This window comes from Penicillium manginii (genome assembly GCF_028828005.1).
Source record: "Penicillium manginii strain IBT 31320 chromosome Unknown utg000005l:1.0-5665137.0:1.0-5668048.0, whole genome shotgun sequence".
In the NCBI taxonomy this organism is placed as follows: domain Eukaryota; kingdom Fungi; phylum Ascomycota; class Eurotiomycetes; order Eurotiales; family Aspergillaceae; genus Penicillium; species Penicillium manginii.
In genome coordinates this window covers 1,413,399-1,435,344 of record NW_026643106.1, presented here as the reverse complement: position 1 = coordinate 1,435,344, position 21,946 = coordinate 1,413,399, and the positions used below count along the sequence as shown (strand labels likewise).

At 50.4% G+C, this 21,946-nt stretch overlaps 8 protein-coding genes across 8 annotated transcripts; 7 read left to right on the top strand and 1 right to left on the bottom strand.

Moving 5' to 3' along the window:
• Positions 1 to 124: 124 nt before the first annotated feature.
• N7533_006911 (GIG1 family protein) lies at positions 125 to 1,097 on the top strand (the record flags this gene model as incomplete). The annotated part of the gene is made up of 3 exons (XM_057103561.1): positions 125 to 437; positions 519 to 701; positions 775 to 1,097. 3 exons carry the CDS (start codon positions 125 to 127, stop codon positions 1,095 to 1,097), a joined length of 819 nt encoding a protein of 272 aa, XP_056958518.1.
• A 677-nt stretch (positions 1,098 to 1,774) lies between these two features.
• N7533_006910 (OSBP family protein) lies at positions 1,775 to 3,738 on the top strand (the record flags this gene model as incomplete). The annotated part of the gene is made up of 9 exons (XM_057103560.1): positions 1,775 to 1,811; positions 1,886 to 1,954; positions 2,031 to 2,136; positions 2,213 to 2,323; positions 2,442 to 2,720; positions 2,779 to 3,028; positions 3,089 to 3,402; positions 3,464 to 3,525; positions 3,635 to 3,738. The coding sequence occupies 9 exons, from the start codon at positions 1,775 to 1,777 to the stop codon at positions 3,736 to 3,738; spliced, it is 1,332 nt and encodes a 443-aa protein (XP_056958517.1).
• An 883-nt stretch (positions 3,739 to 4,621) lies between these two features.
• Positions 4,622 to 6,127, bottom strand: hosA (histone deacetylase HOS2; the record flags this gene model as incomplete). Its single annotated transcript, XM_057103559.1, has 1 exon — positions 4,622 to 6,127. The coding sequence occupies one exon, from the start codon at positions 6,125 to 6,127 to the stop codon at positions 4,622 to 4,624; it is 1,506 nt and encodes a 501-aa protein (XP_056958516.1).
• Positions 6,128 to 6,706: 579 nt separating this feature from the next.
• On the top strand, positions 6,707 to 8,548 carry N7533_006908 (fungal specific transcription factor domain-containing protein; the record flags this gene model as incomplete). Its single annotated transcript, XM_057103558.1, has 1 exon — positions 6,707 to 8,548. One exon carries the CDS (start codon positions 6,707 to 6,709, stop codon positions 8,546 to 8,548), a length of 1,842 nt encoding a protein of 613 aa, XP_056958515.1.
• A 947-nt stretch (positions 8,549 to 9,495) lies between these two features.
• Positions 9,496 to 10,468, top strand: N7533_006907 (isocitrate lyase/PEP mutase family protein; the record flags this gene model as incomplete). The annotated part of the gene is made up of 2 exons (XM_057103557.1): positions 9,496 to 9,630; positions 9,686 to 10,468. 2 exons carry the CDS (start codon positions 9,496 to 9,498, stop codon positions 10,466 to 10,468), a joined length of 918 nt encoding a protein of 305 aa, XP_056958514.1.
• Positions 10,469 to 12,231: 1,763 nt separating this feature from the next.
• aspf4 (allergen Asp F4) lies at positions 12,232 to 13,314 on the top strand (the record flags this gene model as incomplete). Its single annotated transcript, XM_057103556.1, has 1 exon — positions 12,232 to 13,314. One exon carries the CDS (start codon positions 12,232 to 12,234, stop codon positions 13,312 to 13,314), a length of 1,083 nt encoding a protein of 360 aa, XP_056958513.1.
• Positions 13,315 to 15,434: 2,120 nt separating this feature from the next.
• N7533_006905 (uncharacterized protein) lies at positions 15,435 to 19,436 on the top strand (the record flags this gene model as incomplete). Its single annotated transcript, XM_057103555.1, has 4 exons — positions 15,435 to 16,098; positions 16,160 to 17,386; positions 17,449 to 18,508; positions 18,572 to 19,436. The coding sequence occupies 4 exons, from the start codon at positions 15,435 to 15,437 to the stop codon at positions 19,434 to 19,436; spliced, it is 3,816 nt and encodes a 1,271-aa protein (XP_056958512.1).
• Positions 19,437 to 20,270: 834 nt separating this feature from the next.
• On the top strand, positions 20,271 to 21,923 carry N7533_006904 (DUF3433 domain-containing protein; the record flags this gene model as incomplete). Its single annotated transcript, XM_057103554.1, has 1 exon — positions 20,271 to 21,923. The coding sequence occupies one exon, from the start codon at positions 20,271 to 20,273 to the stop codon at positions 21,921 to 21,923; it is 1,653 nt and encodes a 550-aa protein (XP_056958511.1).
• Positions 21,924 to 21,946: the final 23 nt, after the last annotated feature.

The following is a 21,946-nucleotide window of genomic DNA, read 5'->3' as shown; positions in this document are numbered from 1 at the left end:
AACCCCTCACAAGACCTCCAGTGCAGTGATTTGTTCTAAGCTTGTTCCTGTCGAGTATATCTACTCTTGTCTCCAACTACCGCAACAAAGGACCTTGAACTCCTGAGCTCCTGAACTGCAAAGTATGCCGCACGGTACGGGCGCGTCGACGCCTGCGGCGACGATCACATCGCTTGAGGGAAAGCTAATGGATACCGATATAACGGGGCCGGTGCAGTTCCTGGACAAGGACAATCACAATCACAAGTACAAGTACAATTACAATTACAACACTGCCAAGACTCTTCCCTTCTGGCTGGTCAATGTGCACCGGTCGCAATGGCCGGCCGAATGTCCCAGCTATCTACGTGATCAACCGGACAAGAACATTCGATGTCTATCAACACCTGACAAGGAGTATCGGCGACAGGACTGGGAGTTGGTGCAGGAGATAATTAGTTGAGTGAAGCTTGTTTCTTAGCTTATGCAGTCCCTGGTTAGGGCCGATTATGCTGACCAGGGCGCCTTTCCTCCCGCAGAGACGAACCGGATCGATCGATTCCAGCGTGTGCCCAGCGACCTACGAAAATATCTCGAATACACGGCTCAAATCAAGGTGGAATATGGATCGGTGATGCGGTTTGTCGTCAAGGAGCGACTTGGCTGGGGAGATGGCAATACTCAGGACCTTCAACCCAAGGGAGGTCCATTCGAATTCGAGGGTATGTTGCTTGCTGCTCTGGAGTAGTACTACTAGAATCGGAGAGGTCCGACTAGAGCTGACGAGGTGGTCAGAGGACATTAGGATTCTCTACAATGACTGGCCCTATGGGATTGACAAAGACATCATCCACCTAGTGGTATGGACCAAGTTCGAACTCGCAGATGACCCAGTCACGGGCGAATTGACGAGCCATGCGCGAGCGGCGATCGAACAATATGTTCGGACAAGATTCTACTCACGTGTGGCGGCAAAGCAAGTGGTCTGGTTCAAGAACTGGAAGTCACTCAAGTCGGTCCATGCGGTTGAACACTTCCACGTCATGCTCCATCGCCCAGATATGGCATTTGTGCGGGAGATCACCAGAGGCGATGTGCCGTTGATCGAGCGGGTGTGAGAAAGAGTTGAACGAGTGGATCAGAGTGCGCCTGCATTTGCATTTGCATTGATATCCCCCGGTCAGCCCCGCGCCAAGCCGCCCCTCATGACGATCTGAGGGGAGGAGAGGAGGCGATTGAGATGGAGGAGATGGAGGTTGAAGAGATGTGAATCATTCGAGGAGATACCCTAGGCTATAGCTAGCCTAGGGTAGGCTCCTCTATGGGTACCCTATGTATAATCCGAACTAGCCCGGAGTTTACTCTGCAAGAGACCCTGACTCTTACCCTGAACCATTCGACCCTCACTAAATAATTAAATTCCCCTCTGAACCAATGAATTGGTTCCTTTCATTCCCAACAAGTCAGAGACACCGTTCGACGTCACCAGGCTAAGCCTTTTATAATTGTACCGTATCCGTATAAGCCCCAGAATCTGCCAATTTTGACACAAAAAAACGAGGGAAATTTTTAGGGTGAGAAGGTCACATCTCTCTCGTCCTCAGCCTTCTCTTGTCCACTTGCCTTTTCTGTCATCTTTTCTTTCTTTTTCTTTTTCTTTTCTTTCTCACCTGGTTCCTATTTTCTTTTCACCTTTTATTCTTTTTACCCCAGATGCGGTGCGGTAACTCTTAAAAAGTGCCAGTCTTTTTCCCCCACACAAACAGACTACGCTTTCTGGCTTCCGAACGCAGCAATGCCGGTCCCGGGCCTCCGCCGTGCTTCTTGGGCCAGTGAGTGTTCTTGACCTCCACTCTTTTTCTTTCCTCCTTTAAACCCACCACCATGTCTGACTCCCATCAACCAGGTCGATCCTCTCATGATGATTCACCCGTCAGTGGTGAAGATGAAATCGTCGAACCTGATCAGGGAAATGGTAACCACTTCCCCCTCCTCTCCGGCCGCATCTCCGTCCCACGCCGTCATGACTCCCCCCCGCTGACAAGTTGCAGTGCTCTCCCACATTATTTCCCAACTGCGACCGGGCGCCGACTTGAGTCGAGTCGTGCTACCGACTTTTATTCTCGAGCCCCGGTCCATGCTGGAGCGCATCACCAAGTACGTCCCCGCCACTGCCACTATCGTGCCTGACGCCTCCCCCCCAAGTTGGGCATGCGCGCTGACCTTGGAATAGTTTCATGGCCCATCCCGAAACCCTCCTCCCCATGACGACGATTGAAGATCCCACCGAACGATTTATCTCGGTAGTCAAGTTCTATCTCAGTGGCTGGCACATCAAACCTCCGTACGTCCTCATTCCCCTCCCCGCTCCCCGCTTCCCACCTTTTTTTTTTTCCTTTGCTTTTTTGGAGAGGCTTTGGCCCCCCCCCCCTGTGTACAGTCGCAGACTAACAACCAGATAGAGGAGTGAAGAAACCTTTGAATCCCATTCTCGGAGAGACATTTACTAGCTACTGGGACTACCCTGATGGAACGCGCGGATACTATATCTCGGAGCAGACCTCCCACCACCCGCCCAAGTCGAGCTACTTTTTCATGGCCCCGGAGCATAACATTCGCATCGATGGCACACTGAAGCCCCGCAGCAAGTTCCTGGGTAACTCGGCTGCCAGTATGATGGAAGGAATCGCCATTCTGCGCCTGCTGAACCACGGTGAAGACAAAGAAAAAGGCGAGCGATAGTGGGTTTCCCCGCGCGGCATAGTTTCCCTTCGGCGGAAGTGCTAACCGACGTCATAGTATTTTGACGCAACCCAACATGTACGCCCGCGGTATCCTTTTTGGAAAGATGAAGTATGAGCTTGGCGATCACAGCTACGTGCGATGCCCGGAGCACGGCCTCGTGGCCGATATCGAGTTTAAGACCAAGGGCTATTTCTCCGGCACATATAATGCTATTGGAGGCACAATCAAGAACGAGAAGACAGGGGAGGTTCTATATGAGTTGTCCGGTCTATGGAATGGCGAGATGCATTTGAAGGATGTCAAAGTACGTTCTCTTCTCTTCCATCGGCTTTCTATCGGTCCTATGTACTGACAACCAGAGTAGACCCACCACAAAGAACTTCTATTCGATGCGACACACGCGAAGCACTCGAGCCCAACGGCGCGCCCTATCGAGGAACAAGGAGAACGTGAATCGCAACGTCTGTGGTTGGAAACAGTCAAGGCGATCAATTCTCGCAATCACGAAGCGGCAACGGATGAGAAGACCAAGATTGAAGACCGGCAACGAGAAGAGGCTGCCAAGCGCGCGGATGAAGGCGTCGAATGGCGGCCCCGACTATTCCGTGCCGTGGAGGGTGGACCTGGCGGTCGGGACGAGGGAGAAGAGGACCTCGACTGGATTATCAACGCCGAAGTGTAAGTTCCCGAGTGAAACCTTTTGACTGGTGGGGTTTCTTGGCTGACGTATAGCTGCAAGTGACGCGCATGATCCCGAGACCGCCAAGCAACAAATCCTCGCCATCGCGCCCATCGTCAAAGGTCAGAAACAATCAACTCAATTTCAAATCCCGCCGCATCAGCCCAAGGTTTCCCTGGCGCATCCGGTGCCCCAAAATATAGGACTCGGCAGCTAATCCCGTCACCGCAGGCTCATCGACAGGGACCCATGCTGATGGAGATCTGAACAACGTGCAGCAGAAGAGCACTCAGCTCGAGGACGTGCAAGAGGTAGTGGATGCGGAGAAGCAATGATCCAACAAGTGGCCGCGAATTTGGCTCTCTGAAAGACGCCACGGTCTTGGTCTTCAAGTTGCCTCTCCTTGATGTCAAGTTCGCCACCTGGCACTCCAACCAAACGATGTAGTCAACCTGCGCAGACTACTACCACTACCCAGCACGAGTACTCCGACGTCCGGAAGACGACGATCCATCGTCTCTCTTCTCCGTCCTCCTTCTTGATGTTCAACACAGGCGTTTCCGCGTTTTCTGGCCTACGACGCCACGTCACGCCACTGCTGGATACCCGATTTGATTTGACAAAATAAAAAGATGCAGCCAACCGACAGAAAATGAAGAAATCGAATATCTATTGACTCATATGATGCCTGGCGGAGACCTTAGGGGAGAGGTACGTAGTAATGTTCAACAGGGGGAGGGGCGTGCACTATATCGTAAAGCATGGTTTGTTTCATGGCAGAATATCCAAAGAACTCGAAAGGAAGAGTGAAGGGGGGCAAAGAACACAAACAAAATACGAATTGCATGGTTGGGAAGTGGGCAGGCATTACTCATAGATCAAAGCCAGTTCTATATACAGGGCTACTATCCAAGCGCATTTGGGCTTTTATTTCAATAAATCTCATTTCATTTCATGAATGCTTTCTTTGTATTTGTGTGGTCTTCGGTTTGTCTTTCTACAGTACAAGTACAAAGTTCGCCGCGCCCGGGATATCATGATATTAGATGGCAGACGAAACCGTGGCCATCCAAAACAACCCACCAACTCCTAACCCAAAATATTTTGTTGCAAATCCAACGCCCTGAGACCCGTACCGGAGCCAGCCCGGTAGAAGCACAATCAATGACCCACTCAGTTTGATTGATATGATCCCATCAATCCAATCCAACCTCAGTGTCATGAGTATAGCTCGCCTTTATAACCGGCTCCCCGTTCCAAGTCTCGGCGCCGGTTTGGGCGTGGAATGCCGCCCGCGGAACCAGGTACATCGTTGATAAGGTTAGCTGCAGCCAAGGCGGCCGAGCCATTGCCCTCTTGTTCTTCCATCTCCTCTTCCATCATGGCCATTTGCTCCTCGATTTCTTTCTCGGTTTCCTCTCGCAGGCCGAGGATATCTGGCGGGATGAAACTCATCTGAACGCTCGGTGCACCCTTAATGTAGCGGAGCTGTTCGTGGACAGCCTCGACCAGACCTTCGAGGTAGGGACGTGAGTTCTTGTTCTCGAGGCGCCTGATTTCGGACAGAGGGGGGAAGAGTGAGTAGTCAGGACCGAAGTGATTGCGGAACGCCACGCTCTCTGGGATCGTCGAGTCGATCACCTGGTCTGCGTCAATGAGGATGGAGGTTTCGTGTGCCCAGGCGCGAGAAACGTTGCGGGGTGTATAGCCACCGCCTCCGACAACGAGGAGGGGTAAGCCGAATGTCTTGGTGAAAGCGACGCAAGCACCGTGGGCGCGGACGTTGAGATTGAAGCAGCCGAGACGATCACATCCTAGACTGTCGGCGCCGCACTGGAGGACGATGGCGCCGGGCCGGTAGTTCTCCACGCAGGCTCCAATAACTTGGTGATATAGATCGATATAAGAGTCATCATCAATACCGTCGTTCAGCGGGACGTTGATGGAATGGTGAGCGCCCGGGTTAAGAGGATGACTCGGTCCCGTGTCCTCGAGGGCACCGGTCCCCGGGAAGAAGTTATCCTTGTCGTATTTATGAAACGAGACCGTCAGCACGCGGTCTGTGGACCAGAAGGCCTGCTCAACCCCATCACCGTGGTGAACGTCGATATCGATGTACATCACGCGCGGGTGGTGGCGCAGTAGCTGCAGGACACCCAGGACGATATCATTGACGTAGCAGAAGCCACTGGCCTCGGCTTTCTTGGCGTGGTGCAGACCACCGGACCAGTTGATCGCGATATCCGATTGATTGTTGCAGAGCTTACGCGCCGCGTCCACGGTCCCGCCCGCGTATAATGAGCAGTAGTTGTACAGCCCGTCGAAGATGGGGCAGTCGTCGCCGAAGTTGAACCGCACCACGTTCTCGCTCTGCTCGGCGCGGTCAATGTCGCCCGGCATGACCTGTCGCAGGAAATCCAGATAATCCGACTCGTGGAAATCGGCGAGCTCTTCATATGTTGCCGCGCGCGCCAGGTACAGGTCCATCGCGTGGTGCATGCCGTAGGCCATGACGAGTTGCTTAGTGAGGGTCAACCGCCATGGCTTCATGGGGTGTGACTGGCCGAAGTGATGCGACTCCACGGCAGGATTGGCGTGCCATGAAACCTGGTAGCCCTGGGGCCGCTGTACTTTGTAAAGCTGGCGTTGGTCGGTGACCTTCTGGTCGAGGCTCAGGGTCGTTGAGGGCGCGGCATACTCTTGAACGACAGAGGGGCGAGCCATCTGTGGAGAAAAGGGTGAAGGGAATCGGAGATGGACACGCTAGCCGAGGGGTGGTCGCATTTCACCGCGAAAGGTCAATTCGAGATGGTGGAGAAGTGAAATGGAATCGTCTGGGAGAGTCCCAAGGTTCCAGAAGGATGACTAAGGCGCGATCTGCGTTTTCCACCCCGCTGGCGCTGGCACTGGCACTTCCGAAGACGGCCTCATCTACTACCATACGCCATTAGCTCGCCTCGGTGTAAATACTGAGGCAATTCGCCACCTACTAGGCTACTATACACAAAAACTATTTACACCGGCCCCTGGGACGGCTGAAAAATCCCCATATGACCCTTGCAGCACAATACCAAAATAAAGGCACCCGGCGGCTGGTATTCAACTCCTTCCGCGTTTCTTGAGATGCTACCAGAAAGAAATCGGGTCACACGGCCTCGATTGGCATTTAGTTGTCTCGAGTGTAGTCGCCAGAAAAGACGCTGTGACAAGTCGAGGCCTCAGTGTACTACTTGTCTACGACTCGGTAAAATATGCGTCTATAACACGGGTACCCGTGATCCGTATACGGGTCGAGTTTCTCGAATGGGACCACAAGAAGAGACTACTATATCCTCTACCTCCCAGGACTTGACTGAGTGTGTTGATGATGATCATATACCTGCCTCCGGTAGCCACCACAATACTGATGGGGACAATCCGGCGGTGGATGTTTTCCGGGGATCAAGAACCAGAGTCGGTGCTCGAGAACGACATGTTGGGCAAGGATTCTGGGCTTTTGTAGAAGACAAAAATCTCACTGACCAATTGTCAATCCCTCGGTATCTTTTCTACAACGAGCCAGAAGGTGAACCATTTATGCCACCGTCATATATCTCGTCTTTTGCCCTGGCGAAACTCCTTACCCGGCTTCCAACCAAGCCAGTTTGCGATGCCTTGCTGCAGGCTTTTCTCGTGAGGGTATATCCTATATACCCCTTGATAAATCCTCCAACATTCATACCTCAGTATCAGCTATTCTGGCAGTTATTGTCCAGTGGTAACTCCGAGTTCCTTGCTTGTCCCAAACTGCTCGAAGATCCCACCTATGTCTGTGTTATTTGGGCCATTATGTTCGCCGGTTCATCGGCCCTTTCCTTTGCAGAATGGAATTCAGCCCCGTTCAATGATTTAGATCAGCTACAGACCATCGACCAGTTGCAGCTTGCTTGCTCTGAGAGCCTGATTGCATGCCGACATACAGATCACCCAACCCTCAATTCTTTGACGGCCTCGATAATAGCCTACCATTTTGACGTGAAGAAAGGACTCAGCAGTAGTCTTTTTGTCACGACTACCCAGCGTCTAGCCCATAGTATGGGGCTTCATCTTGATGCCTCAGATCCTCAGCTTAATTCAAGCTCGGCGGAGCATAACCGGCGTATTTGGTGGCATATAGTCTGGCTGGATTTACAAACAAGCGTTGCTACCGGTTTGCCAACGTGTTGCAGCGAGACTATGATCGAGACTTCTAGGATGATATCAGATTTAAGATACACTTCTAGCAACCTCGAATCAATGACCTCCTGCGAAATTACATCGTCTGAGGAATTCGCATCCGAAATCTCAATGATAATGATACACGCAATTGGCAAATTTCGAACAGCAAAGCTCCAACACCAGATGATCGGCCTTTTCCAAAGATCAGGGGAAATACAGGCCAGAGATATCAGGAACTTGGTCAAGTCCATGAAGGAATCGCATATTCTCATCGACGAGCTGATTGCCAAGATACCCGTACATGGAATCCCCGAGAAAGGCATGATCCCATCTTGTATGACGAATGTGTCGCCAGCTGCAAGCCCAGATCTCTACGAAGACCGTGCGAGCGAGCCTACCGTATGGAGCACCTGTGCCAGGATCGCGTTATCCTTGTACAAGCTGGAATCAGTAATAATGCTGCAACATGCCTTACTTCCAGACCTGGATTCAATGTTGGTGCCTCATTCCGCCTGGAATCGCATTATTCGACTTTGTCTCGCTTACATGCGGTGCTACTTGCAACTCTGCCAAGTACCGGCCTTCAATCCGTACTCATGGTTTTGGTCATCTTATTCCGGTCCACGTCGATGCACTTTTTTAATACTGCATTTCCTTATAAATTCCCATTCTGAGCATAGAGATAGGCAAGAAATGCTGTTCTATGTTGATGAGTTTATCACATATTGGGGCTCCGTCTCTATTCTGATACCAATACAGTGTGAATCAGCCCTACCGCCAATGAACATGTTGGCCAAGATGCGACAACAGCTTGAACAGGAAAACAACTGCAATTTTGATCAAAATGTCTCAATTAATGGCAGTATGTCTGAGAGGCGAAATGCCCCACGAGATATAGATTATCTGGAAGATCTGTTTGATAGCGAATACTGGGCTTCCCTCGCATAGATCAAAAGGAGGAATTCGATTCCCATCAGCTCGAATGCATAACACATACTAGTACTACAAATTTCCAAGGTTCATTACATGGACGGAAGCAAAGAACTAACTTGAATGTGGTACCAGTAACGCCCAACCAAATCTCAAGTCCAGGGGATATTCAAAAAAGAATCTGCCGCTAGCATACTAGTACCTACTAGTATATGTAATTTGATAGTACGTGGCTGTGGAATTCACCTATGCTTCTACCTGGGCATGCGATGCTCAAACGCCATTCGCCATTCGGGCATGCAGCAGGGCTTGTCATGATAACCATCGTGCTTTATAGATCGTTCGGCCGAGTGATGACTCATCTTTCACCTGATGCCAAGGCCTCTTAATTGCTTTGCATGCATGTCGTACAACCAAAAGTTCTTACTTTAGTAGTTTAACCTTACGGAAGACTTCACGACAAAAATGAGAAAAAGGACAGAGACAGTCTATTTGATTTCTCCCCAGTAGATGAGGAGCGCAGATGCGCAACTACCCCGCTCGGGTCTACCGCGGCCAGCGGCACCGAGGCCAGAACACTCTCCTACGTATTCGACGTTCAACACGTGGTGATTTGAGACAATGAGTCGATGGGCTCGATATCGTAATGACCTAAATATTGCCACAATGAAAAATTTCGCTTCTACTTCCGATCTTCCGACTGATATAGTTCGGCGACAGCGAGAAAAGACCGAACCATGACATAAGCCCGGTATCGGCACCGTCGGCACATCGAGGTGGAGAGCGCATCATCGCTGAACAATTCATGGTGGGGAAGGGAGGAAAAAGATTGGTGACACACGTGGGAGCTGTCTTTAAAAGGATGGAGAAGGGGGAAAAAGCCGATCGGTTCTTTATTTTAATCAATTATCACCCGCGCAACTTTTTATCGAGTCCGTTATCTATCGTTAGTGATACACGACGTCATGGCTCTTCCCTCAGCAGCGACCAATCTTCGACGAGTACTGGCAGACCCCAATGGCTTCGTCGTGGCACCAGGTGTCTATGATGGCATGTCTGCACGTATGGCACTGGCAGCGGGGTTCGATGCGCTATACATGGTAAGTCGTTGGGTGTTAGTTAATACTGATTAGCATGACTGGGCTAACAAGACAGACCGGCGCCGGCACTGCAGCTTCAGTTCACGGACAGGCAGACCTGGGCATCTGCACGTTAAACGACATGCGCAACAACGCAGAGATGCTGGCGAATCTCTCGCCCAGCACACCGCTCATCGCAGATGCCGACACCGGTTACGGCGGCCCAATTATGGTGGCCCGAACTACCGAGCAGTATGCGCGCTCGGGAGTTGCGGCTTTTCATATCGAGGACCAGGTGCAGACCAAACGCTGCGGTCACCTGTCAGGCAAGCTCCTTGTTGACCAGGAAACCTACACGACTCGAATCCGGGCGGCCGTGCAAGCCCGTCAACGACTGGGCAGCGATATTGTGGTGATTGCACGCACGGATGCATTGCAGTCGCACGGGTATGACGAGAGTCTGGCACGACTGCGGGCAGCGCGTGATGCTGGCGCCGACGTGGGTTTCCTTGAGGGAATGACGTCTCGCGAGATGGCGCGCCAGGCGGTGCAGGACCTTGCGCCGTGGCCCTTGCTGCTAAATATGGTAGAGCACGGGTCTACGCCGAACATTACGGCAGCGGAGGCGCGAGAGATTGGGTTCCGCATCATCATTTTCCCCTTTGCGACGATTGGACCTGCGCTGACGGCCATGCGCGAGGGGCTGGAGAAGTTGAAGAGAGATGGGATCCCGGGACTGGACAAGGAGTTGACGCCGCAGATGCTCTTCCGGGTCTGTGGGTTGGACCAGAGTGTGCAGTTGGACGCGGAGGCTGGCGGAAGCGCTTTCGATGGCGGCGTCGACCTGGGCAAGGACTAATCGAGGGGGCCAGGAAGCCAGGCTCGAGGCTTAGCCCGTGTTCAGGCCGATCATCAGGATGGGGTGCAGCCTTGTCGGGGGTTAGGGTGTTGAAGCCTCAGTGAATATACTCCGTAAATAGAATAACTCCACCGAGTGTATTGTGCATCATTGCTTTATTTTTAAGCAGAGAGCGTAGTGATAAACGAGGAGGAGATCTCCGGTGACTGATGGCTGATGGCTGATCTCACGCGTTTCAGAATGTCTTCGAAGGCCAGTGGGCCGCCGATCGCAGTCCGAACCACGGAACGCCCTCCCAAGCCCTCGACTAGGTTTGTGTACTCCAGTCCAATGTACATGTGTATGGGTATGTTTACTCTGTACTCCATACGGAGTACACGCTCCTAGTCCGTGGGATCGTCCCATATACAGTACATTGACATGGTAGTGCACAGCGCTAGCTGTAACAAGCCAAGTGCAGTTCAAGTTTTTCGGGACAGAAGGATTCTAAGAATTCTACTCCGTACTTCTGTGCTTCTGTAAGGAACCCGGCAAACTCCCACGCAGCCAGGGCAATGCACATTGCACCATCATTGTGGAGTGGAATTGCAAGGTTTCAGCGCCACCATGCATGAAGGAGGATGAGCGTGTGGGCCCGGAAAATTCGAGGCCAACGACTGTTTGTACCTTACAGGTCTCTCCTCGCGCACACACCCTGGCTGAGACCCAGTTACCGGTAGGGGATGGAGCCCCATGGTGCAAATCGTCTGCCGTTGGACGATCGTCCGGGCCAGACCAGGCAGACCTGTCGGATTGAACAGAGATCAGTCGTGAGCGGTGAATAGTGAGAGCTGGTGAGTTGATGAGTTGTTCGAATCGAGTTGGTCAAAAGTCGATTACCGACGTGTCACGAGTCGGTCAATGACCGCCACCAGTTCGGAGGAGCCCAAGAGATTTGGCGAATACGGAGTCCTGGGCGAAAACAAAAAGGGATTGGCATTGAGTTGTGCCTACTCGGCAGAGAGACACGACACGTAAGACAGGGGCAGGGCAGCACCGATTGGGCGGTGTGGGGAAAGAGTCAGATGTGGCGGAGGCAAGATAGATAGATTGAGGGTCTGGGAGGCGTCGAGGGTCTGAGGATCCAGGGTCTGTCAGGGTCTTTTCAGGGTCATTTCAGGGTCAAGGCCTGTATGAGAGGGAGTTCGGGAGTATCGTCAGTGGCATTCCAGCAGACGACATTCCGATGGTACACGTGTTTGGCAGAGGAGTATAGGGTATCCGAGGTGAATATTGCAGGAAAGGGGAGGCCTGATCAAGATTAAAAAACTGGGACGAAGTAGTGATACTTGGCAAGGTAGAGGCAGTCCAGCTATTGAGGAAGTACCCAGTACAAACAACACCCACATACAGTAGAACAATACTGGGCAACTGCCTCCCACGGGTCTCGGCCTAATCCACTTGCACCCAATTTCCCCCCCTTTCATCCAATCAAATCAGTCCATGAAATCAGCCATCTCAGGAACCACCTTCTTTTCACCAATCAGAGTCAAGATGCCCCTGACCCAAGAGAAAAGCAAGATGTTATTCACTCAGGTTACCCTCCCCTGAAGGGTCCTCGCCCTGGTCCCCCCCCCTCCCATAATCAAATTTTATACTAAACCCACTCCTAGCCCCATCTTTGCCCTTCCTTTACCACCCACACATTCTTTTGCAATTCTTTTCAAGAGCATTTTTGCTCTAGTCATTCATTCATCCAGTATTGCACTCTTTCTTTACCAAAAATGCATTTCAAGAACACCGCCCTTCTTGCGACGGCCCTGACCGCTGGGTCCGCTGTCGCCCGTCTTCACGGCCACGACCGCCGTCACGCCCACCCCAAGGTTGACGATGTCGAGATCCCTGCCGTTGCCGCTCCTGCTCCCACTGAGGGCCCCAAGGTCGATGTCGAGAAGCGTGGTGATGATATGGTCTATGCTACCATCGATGGTGTCCTGCAGTCCTGGATCAACAACTGGTTCGGCGAGGTCTCTGAGTCCACCTCCACCTCTACCTCTACTTCCACCTCCACCACCACCACTCCTACCGTCCAATTCACTGCCTCCCCCAGCAATGTAGAGTCGACCGTGACTCCTGTCCCTACCTCTGGCTCCGGCTCCAGCTCCAGCTCCAGCTCTGGTTCCAGCTCGGGTGGTAACTGGTATAACACTCCTTCCGATGGTCAGTATTCCAAGGCTGCTTTTGGTGGGGCCAAGGATACCTCAGGTACCGTCACCGGCAACCTGGACTGGGACTATATCGGCAACGTCGGTAGCCCCTGGGGTAGCAACATCGCCTTGATTGACGAGGCTGATGCCAGCTCGTATAAGCACGTCATCCGTTTCGAGGGTGCCCACGACGAGCCTTTCAACGTTCTATTCTGGAACACCTATGGCCCCAATGGAAAGATGGATGGTTTCTGGAAGCCCAACGCTGCTCTGACCTTTTCCCTGGCTAAGGGCGCTGTCAAGTACGTCGCCATTGACGACAACTCCCAGGGTGGCTGGGCTGCCGCTCAGGGTGATATTCCCACAACCAACTTCGGCCAGTACGCCTCCACCTGGGGTGAGTTCGACATGAGCAACGAGCGAAACAAGGGCTGGTCCGGATATGACGTTTCTTGTATCATTGCTCAGCTCAACGACCTCGATATTCTGGGTATGCGTATCTGTGACCACGCCGGAGATGACTGCTCCTACATCGGCAGCGGTCTCCTTGGTGGCCTCCTCCATGCCTACACCTCCGCCGACCAGGGTGACAAGACCCTCGCCGTCCAGAAGGCGCCCGGCCCCATCCGTCTGGTTGTCGACCTCGACTACGCCACTTAAGCGTTGTGCCGTCATATCCCTTTTGAGTTCTTTACGCACATGATTCTCACCGGAAACCTTTCGTCATATTTGACCTCAATCTTGTGTCAGTACAGGTATCATTCCCTTTTCCTGTCTCGAAGAGGGAGTGAAGCCCTGTCCACTTGTCATTTTCCGGTCTCCCGCAGACACATTTCTTTCCCTTTGATCTGATCGGGAGAACTTACATACCTTCGCGTGATCATGACCTGCGTTCTTTTGATTCGTTGTACATATACCACCTGCGCTATTAGTTCATATTGAATTTCTTTTTTTACTTCAATTCGTCGGTCTCGCAGTGATCCTCTCTTCTCCCGGTGTAAGGACTTCAAAATAGATTCTCAAGCTGTCATGGTCCCTGGCCATTGTATTGGTCTTCAGTAAGCCTGAGTGATGATATTCTCGCGCATACTTTCCATGGCCTTTCGGTATGCCATCAGATCCGAGGTAAACTTGAAGATTTGTTGGAACTTTTGTAAGTACTTCCAAAGAGGGTGCATGGCTTATATAGGTATGTATCATTCTTTGAGCTTTCAATTTTAGCGTTTGGGAGGGAGGGGGGGGAGAGTAGGACTGACTGTCTTCACAAAGAACAGACCCTGGTCAGGTACTAGTAGTACCATAGGGCGTCAAAGCAAGATTATTTGACGGAGAAAGAACAGTCATAGATAAAAGGCTGCATTCCAAGGCCCCATCTAGTAAAGGACTCCATCTGGAGTGAAACCAGTAGAGGGTATGTGCAGAGTCACACATACGGCGTGTTGCTGTCGCCACATTAGGCGACATGCAAATGTCATGTGGTTGTTGAAGTTGGAGGGGGGGGGGAACTTGGATATCGATGAATGCATTGAGAATGGATGAATTGAACTGTGAATGAAAAATACTATTCAAGAAGCAATAGCCCTCTTATATTATCTTTCTCGTGGTGCCCGGAACCGCTGAAATGAGTGTAGTATGTGTGCGGGATCCTGCAGGATGCGTCGCATACATGCACTCTAGCCGTGGGGGCCAACACTATCACACTCCCCAGCGCTTAAACGAAACAATCGGTGTTTGGGTCGGTGCACAATTATGGAGATCTCGAGGCGCCAGCAAGTGACCTCTCTGTTGTTCAGCCTCTAAAATCATCGTTCTCGCTGTTGGGCGGTGCTTTGCGAACCTGTGAGTGGTCAAGTTTCCGCTGCGCCAGACTCCCCTCTCAAGTCGCTTGTTCGAAACATGCATACGGAGTACATATGCGGCCATATCCCGATGGCCTAGCCCGGTATAATCCCTGCATTTCCATTTCGTAGTCAAAGAATAGTCTCTTGTCCCACTGTGCCTACTAGTGTCGAAAGTCCGCAGTCATAAGTGGTAGCCAAACAACGATGACAAGCGGGGCTAAATGAACGTCGTGCGAGGTCCACTAAAATTAGTATTGCATTTTACCATGCTCGCCCTCAGCCTGCGTTTATAGAGATCTTTTTACTGGACATGGAAATCGACCAGGGGCTCTGATGGGCCACTGTATGCCGCCATACCCACTTCGCGTGCATTAAACCCTTGAACCCTGTGAAATCCGAGGCAGACTTTGCATCAAGTATGATGATGGAGGAGGGGAACTGACTGTCCCAGATATTCTATGTCAAATATTTCCTCTTTTCCTATATTTCTTGTCTACGAGTTGCAGCTGGCCTGCCACGCGTTTGACCATGTTACCCAGACAATATACCCTAAGCGAAGACCGACATATTCTTAGCCAAAGATCTAATTTATTTTCTCATCAAGTCCGTCCAAGTCGGTCTTCCTCCAGAGAAGGAAGCAGCGAGGAAGATGTTTCGAGTATTAGCGATATCAGCGAGGTTCTACACGAGCCAGAGGACCCTCCTGACTACCACGAAGAGAAGTTGCCCTCAGGCGATACAAAGAGCTGGGTACCCTATACTTTCTCGCGTCCTTTTTTTGCCATTTTAAGCTTCATCTCTTTTGGACTTTGCCTTGTGGTCTTTTTGCTATGGTGGAGGTCTTCGACAAATTACGGTCTAGGTGCCGATGATGGATCATCTACGCTACTGTTCGGATGGCGGTACAGTCCGACTATGATCGCAGTTATTTACGTTCAAATGACAACTGTTCTCTTCGAGGACGTCAAACGCACGGAGCCATATGCTCGGTTGGCACGGCCAAATGGAGCAGAGGCAAAGTCGAGTATCCTCAAGTCGCCGGGCGCCTGGTGGAACGCATTATACGATGGTTTCGCTAAGAAAAGAAATGGCTCACGCAGTGTCATCTTGATATGTGCGTCATTTCTTAATATATTCGGCTTTTTGGCCATTTCGCCGCTCTCGTCCGCTATTCTTTTCTCTGAAGACTTGGTGGTGCCCAAATCCATTGAGTTCACGAGCTTGACGCCGGTAGAAAAATCGCCTTTGCCTATTGACGCGGACCGAACGACGCACTTTCGTACGATTGCAAATTTACTCCAAAATGTATCGACCTCGCCGTGGATTACGGATGAATATACGATTCTCCCCTTCTGGCCAGCCGATATGCAAGATGCCCCGATTACCTCCTTGCCCACTAGCTCCTCGCAGACATGGGAAGCAGAGACAACCATGTTCAAGAGCCATATGAACTGTACACAAATGTCAATGGACCGACAAAAGGATACAAGTGTGAAGTACACAAAGGATGGTGGAAGACTCCCGTCTATATCGACAACCTGGTCCTCTCCTGATGGTTGTGAATATGGCCTCTCGGTCGAAAACTCCTTTAAGTCTGGCGGCAGTTGGTCTGATGCTTCTACATTCTATAATGGCATGTACTCATCTATTTTCCGGGCGAACAGCACCCCCCCAGTGTCAGAATCGAGATATCATCATCTTGGTTGACTCTTCAAAGGCCACAAATGGGAATTTCACCGCGCACCTATGTGACAGCAAATATTACATGGCGAACATTACAGCAAAGGTCGCTCTTGACGGCGATGAGCCAGATGTTTCCTATGATGAGACTGAATTCGAAAAAAAGAAACTCACGATCCCGGATGATATTCTGAACACAACTCTCTTCCGAGATCTCACCTTGAATGCCGATTGGAAAACTTACATGGTCTCAATTTTCTACTCTGACAACAAGAATTTTGGGGGTCCTGCTATCTTACTGGGAGCTCTGTACGATTACAACGTGACTTCCATAGTCAACGATTGGAATTGGATTCAGTCAGCAGCGAAAGCAAAACAACGATTTTTTGGTGAAGTATTACAGGCAGCTTTGACTCGCCAAGGGGCTTCTCAATACAGCCCCATCCGGGGCTACATTCATGATATCGAACCTCGAGTGGTGATACAAGCTGGGCCAGCTATAGCTCTGGGGATCTTACTCGCGGTTTCATTTTTTCTCATACTTTCTGTCTGGTGGTTTTCTCGACTACGACTTCGACCACTGCATTTGGTGGAAGATCCAGCATCTACTATAGGCACAGCCCGCCTGATTACGCAAACTCGAGCTAATTGTGGTTTTCAAAGCTTCAGACAGCCATCTGAAAAAGAACTACATGAAAAACTCACAGGACAGTGGTTTGTCACGGATACTCGGGGCCTTTCGCGAACCAGTACCAACGACATTATCGGCCACGAGTCTTCTCAGTCGGAAAATGGAACACCGAAGTTATTTCGACTTCCTGCACTTATTTCCCTTGCCACTGTCCTCATAGTGGGGGTGATAGGTATTTCTGTTCTTTATCATTTTGCGGAGACCTCGGGGCTATATGAAAAGGCATTTGTCTATCAGGTACATGTTTCTTTCATTAATAACGGCCTGTCGTCGGTGGCACCATTTGCAATGATTCCTACCATTATCGCGACTGCGATTGGGCTCTGGTGGAGCGCAATGGATGACAATTTTCGTCGGCTGCAACCATTTCTTGCAATGTCCAAAGGAAATCCCCAAGTTTTAAAAGGAGCAGGTCTCTCTTACCGGTCTTCTTTTTGGCTCTGGGCATGTACAAAGGCTGCTCTAAACAAACATTGGCTTCTGGCATTTCTCACCCTTGGAAGTTCTCTTTCACCTGTTTGTAGGTTAAGGTTCAAATATGTCGAGATGTATGAAGTATGCTAATTTTGAGATTACCTCTAGTCACAACTACGATGTCCGCCCTGTTTGATCGGGGACCGGGAATCGTATCTCAGCCAGTCACTCTTAACCGTACACTAGAGCTCCGTGAAATTCCATTTGTCTTTCATGCAAACCAATCTCTCTATCCGGGTAGTTTGAACGATTACGCAGCCGGGATCATTGCAGATCTTTACAGCAATCTTTCGACTCATTGGATGTATACCGCAACAGTCCAGCTCACGCTGGATGGATCTCAGCCTGCATGGAGTAAGGATGGTTGGAGCTTTGTACCAGCTAAGATGGATGGTCTTCGCAATGCTCAGCTGCCAAATGACCTCGACAAATCCGAGAAAACCGTTGACGGGGCCCAGTCTAATGTCTCATTTAGCACACCTGCCATGCGAGGCCGAATTGAGTGCAGCCAGCTCCCGATACAAGCTATGAAGAATCTTTCAAACTGGCTCACTTACAGGGACTTCCAAAATGAAACTATATGGAACAAATCTACCATACCCGAAGACCTCACAGGAGGCTTCGAATTAGGACAAACATGGGCTAATAGGGACTTCCCCACCGCAATCACACCTTTCACATCCCCTACCAACCTAACGGATTGTCTTGGATGTACAACTGTGTTCGCCAATCCGAGTGAAATACAATGCTGTGGCAACAGCAGTAGCAGTACCTGGGATCCAAGCGTGGTAGTCGGGTACTGGTCGCCAAACGCAAACCCCAATGCATGGAACACAAGATCGTGGCAGCAAAATTTCACAGCCAAGTTCTTCCACGGTGGCACAGTGACCGGAATTAAAAGCAACACCAATCTTAAAACCCCTGACGACCAATCTGTTGGCATGGTATTTCCAAATCCACCCTCCGCATCGTTCCTGACCTGCAGGCCACTGGTCGAATCTGCTACTGCGGAGATCACAGTCAACCCCGAGAATGGTGTTATACAAAGCTTCAATATCACAGACACTCCCAAAGAACGACAAAATGCGTTTTCAGACAACTTCTTGCCACACAACAAAACCCACGCAAGTTCAGAAACTGGTTATATGACATACAATGTCACAGTGAGGTAGGTCAAGGTTATACCCCATCAATACCTCCAGGAAACCCTTTGACTGACCAACGAATAAAGCTACGGTCGACTGTTCATGGCGTCTATGTTAACCGCTGCCGACACGATCAACCTGAAAGGTGCCCTTCATGGCACAGGCTATACACTTGAAGACCTCAACGACAACACATACAACATCCGGGACACAATCAACGGCCTAAACATGGACTTCATGACATATTCCATGTATTCCATGGCTGGAAAAGATCCAACAAAACTCCTCGATCCAGATACATTCTACCACCTCGCACAGAAAACATTCTCCACATTCTTCCAACATTTCGTCAGCAATGAGATATCGATGGAAACGGGCAGTTGGGGCTATCAAAAAATCAATGCCAGTCTTCCAGATGAGCTTGGCCCAGCTCTCGAGCTTGTCAACGGGTACCTTCCCGGCAAAACAGCCACTGAATATCAGGATGTTATGCAGCCTATCTCCCATACAAACCGCACGGTAGAAGCTCTCCTCGCCCGCCGTGTGGAGTTCCTCCAGATGAATGGTGTCGCAGTCTGGCTCAGTATCAGCATAATGGCTTGGTTGATCATAACGACAGTTGTAGTAGCGGTGCTACAGAAGCGCTATTTCGGCAGTCTCGTTCGGAATGTGGAATGCCTCGGCGACGTCTTGGTCCTGATAGCCGGCAGCGCAAACCTCCTCCAGGTTGTGCGGGAAATCCAAGCCGGTAGACTTTCACCGGAAATTTATGAGCACCTTCGAACTAAACTGGGCTGGTTCGTCGACGAGGATGGCGGGGTGCGATGGGGAATTGAGATGGAGGAAAGTTATGGAGAGGGAGCTAGGGTACATTGGATTTCTGCTCCCCATTTCTCAAAGAAGAAGGGTACTAGAATATGGAATCTTCGTGACGAGGAGAGAGATTTATAGACCATATAATGAGATTTGGGGGTTGAAGTACATATTGCTTCTGTCACCGCATAGCATACAATGCTCGAGTTAAGATAATGAAATGTCTATGATACAGGTTTTGGGATCTGTTGGGTGAGATACATCCTCCAATCCGCATTCAACCTCAGGTTCCACTTGGTTCGTCCAACAGCGCTTACACGAAAAAATGGTGGTTTTGCTGTCTGCAGGATTTCTGCAGTATCGAGAACATCCAACAGCGCTTACGGCCCCTTCACATTAGCCCTATACCCGTTTCAATACCCAGGCGCTAACTATACAACTCTAGCTCTGTGACAGGACAGCTACCCCCACTTGGTCGACTTGGATCGGCCTGGCCTCTGCCGGCTCGATTGTTTCTCCCAACGCACTAGTGCAAGAACTGTCACACTTTTGTCCCATTTGTTATTTTGAATGTACTTTTGCTATGTTTGGCGCCCAGATGCACCTCATTTGAGACGATCTGCCAGCGTCTCGGCTCGAGAAGCAAATGAGAAGTTTGATGATCCTTGCAAGTGGGGGTTGACTAAACAATGTACGAAACCATGTCGCTTGTTGCTGATCGTTTCTTAGATTATCTCTGCTATGCATGAAGTCTTATTATCCGCCTAATCTATTTTCTGCCTGTGTCATGTTGCATTGTATGGGGCACTGTGCATCGCCAGCGTATGTTTCCTGCAGGTATCCCTGCTGCGGTTGCGTCGAAAACCGCATCGACTTATAAGATATTACGGGGCGCGTCTTATTTTGTAACTCCAAGGTGTTTGATTCTGATATACGATGAGACTGCTGGCCAATCTCTAACATCCTTCCAATATGAACACAACACAATACAATGCGTCCGAAGATCGTTCCATACTCGGCATCGGCTCTTTCTTTTCTAAATTTGTTCGCCCAAGTCGCTCCCACTCCTGTGAAGTCGACGAGAACGATAGAGAGTGTTTTTCCAGTCAAAGTCATAACAGCGAATATACCATCTCTCATTCAGACCCTCCCAGCTATAAGAGTACCGAAGACGCAAAGATGGCGAGCTGCCAGTGGATGCCATACACGTTCAGGCCCTACTTTATTGGTCTTTTGAGTCTTGTCGCCCTCGGCCTCTGTCTGGTTACATTTTTACTTTGGTGGAAGTCGTCAAATAATTATGGACTCGGGCCGGATAATGGCTCCTCTTCTCTACTGCTTGGCTGGAGATACAGTCCAACAATGATCGCCGTGATCTATATTCAATTGACCGCCATGCTTTTTGACGACGTCAAGCGAACGGAACCCTATGCTCGTCTAGCCCGAACTGAGGGGTCAAAGGCCTCATCGAGTATTCTTCAGACCCCCGGGCCATGGTGGGTTGCGATATACGACGGATTTGCCAAGAAGAGGAATGGCAGGCGCAGCGAGGTCCTGATATTCGCATCCTTATTGAATATTCTGGGGATCTTGGCGATTTCGCCACTTTCATCCGCCTATCTATATTCTGAAGATTTGGTCGTACCGCACAGCCAAGAGTTCTATCGCCTTTCTCCTATAACAGAATCTCCACTTCCCATCGGTGCAGATCGCTCTACCCACTTTCGAGCAATATCCAACTTGCTGCAAAATGTCTCAACATCACCCTGGATTACGAACAATTATACTATCTTGCCATTCTGGCCAACTACCCTACACGATAGCCACCTAGACTCCTTGCCTTCCGATTCATCCCAGAAATGGCAAGCAGAGACGACGATGTTTAAAAGCGAGCTCAGTTGCACTAAAATGAAGGTTGATTCACAAGTTTCTGGAAATTGGTCCTACAATCCTAGGATGGAGAAAGTTGAGTCTATCGCTATCGATTGGTTATCCTCAGATGGGTGCAAATATGGTATCAAAGCCAAGGAGGCCTTTTTCAAGACTGGTGGGTGCAGCTGGTCCAATACATCTGCATTCTTCTATGGTCAAGGTGCCATAATCCCTTCAGAAAAGTCAGCATCTTCTACTTCCTCAATTGAATGCAAAAATCGAGAAGTCATCGTTGCAACAGAGCCGTGGACAGATACGAGTGGCTCGTACGTGGCACATCTTTGCGAAACGAGATACTACATGGCAAACATAACGGCAACCGTTGCGTTATCCGGAATGGACCCGGAGATATCCTTCGATGAGAGCGAGTTTCAACGTAATAAAGCTCTTCTTCCAGAGACTCTTGTCAACACAACTGATTTTCAAGATCTGATGTTGAATGAAGATTGGGCAAGTTACATGGTTTCCATCCTTCGGGCAGATACTGCAATGATGGGAGGGGGCGCAGTCCTCCTTGGAGCCCTCTACTACTACAATACATCGAACTTGGTTCATGACCCCGACTTGGTCCTATCAGCAGGAAGCGCTAAGCAGAGGTACTTTGGTGAAGTATTACAGGCATCTCTTGACCAGGGAAAGCTTCGCAACAGGTTTCTCTGCAAGGCTCGATCCATTCCGTTCAGACCCGAGTAGTTGTTCAGGCTGGTCCTGCAATT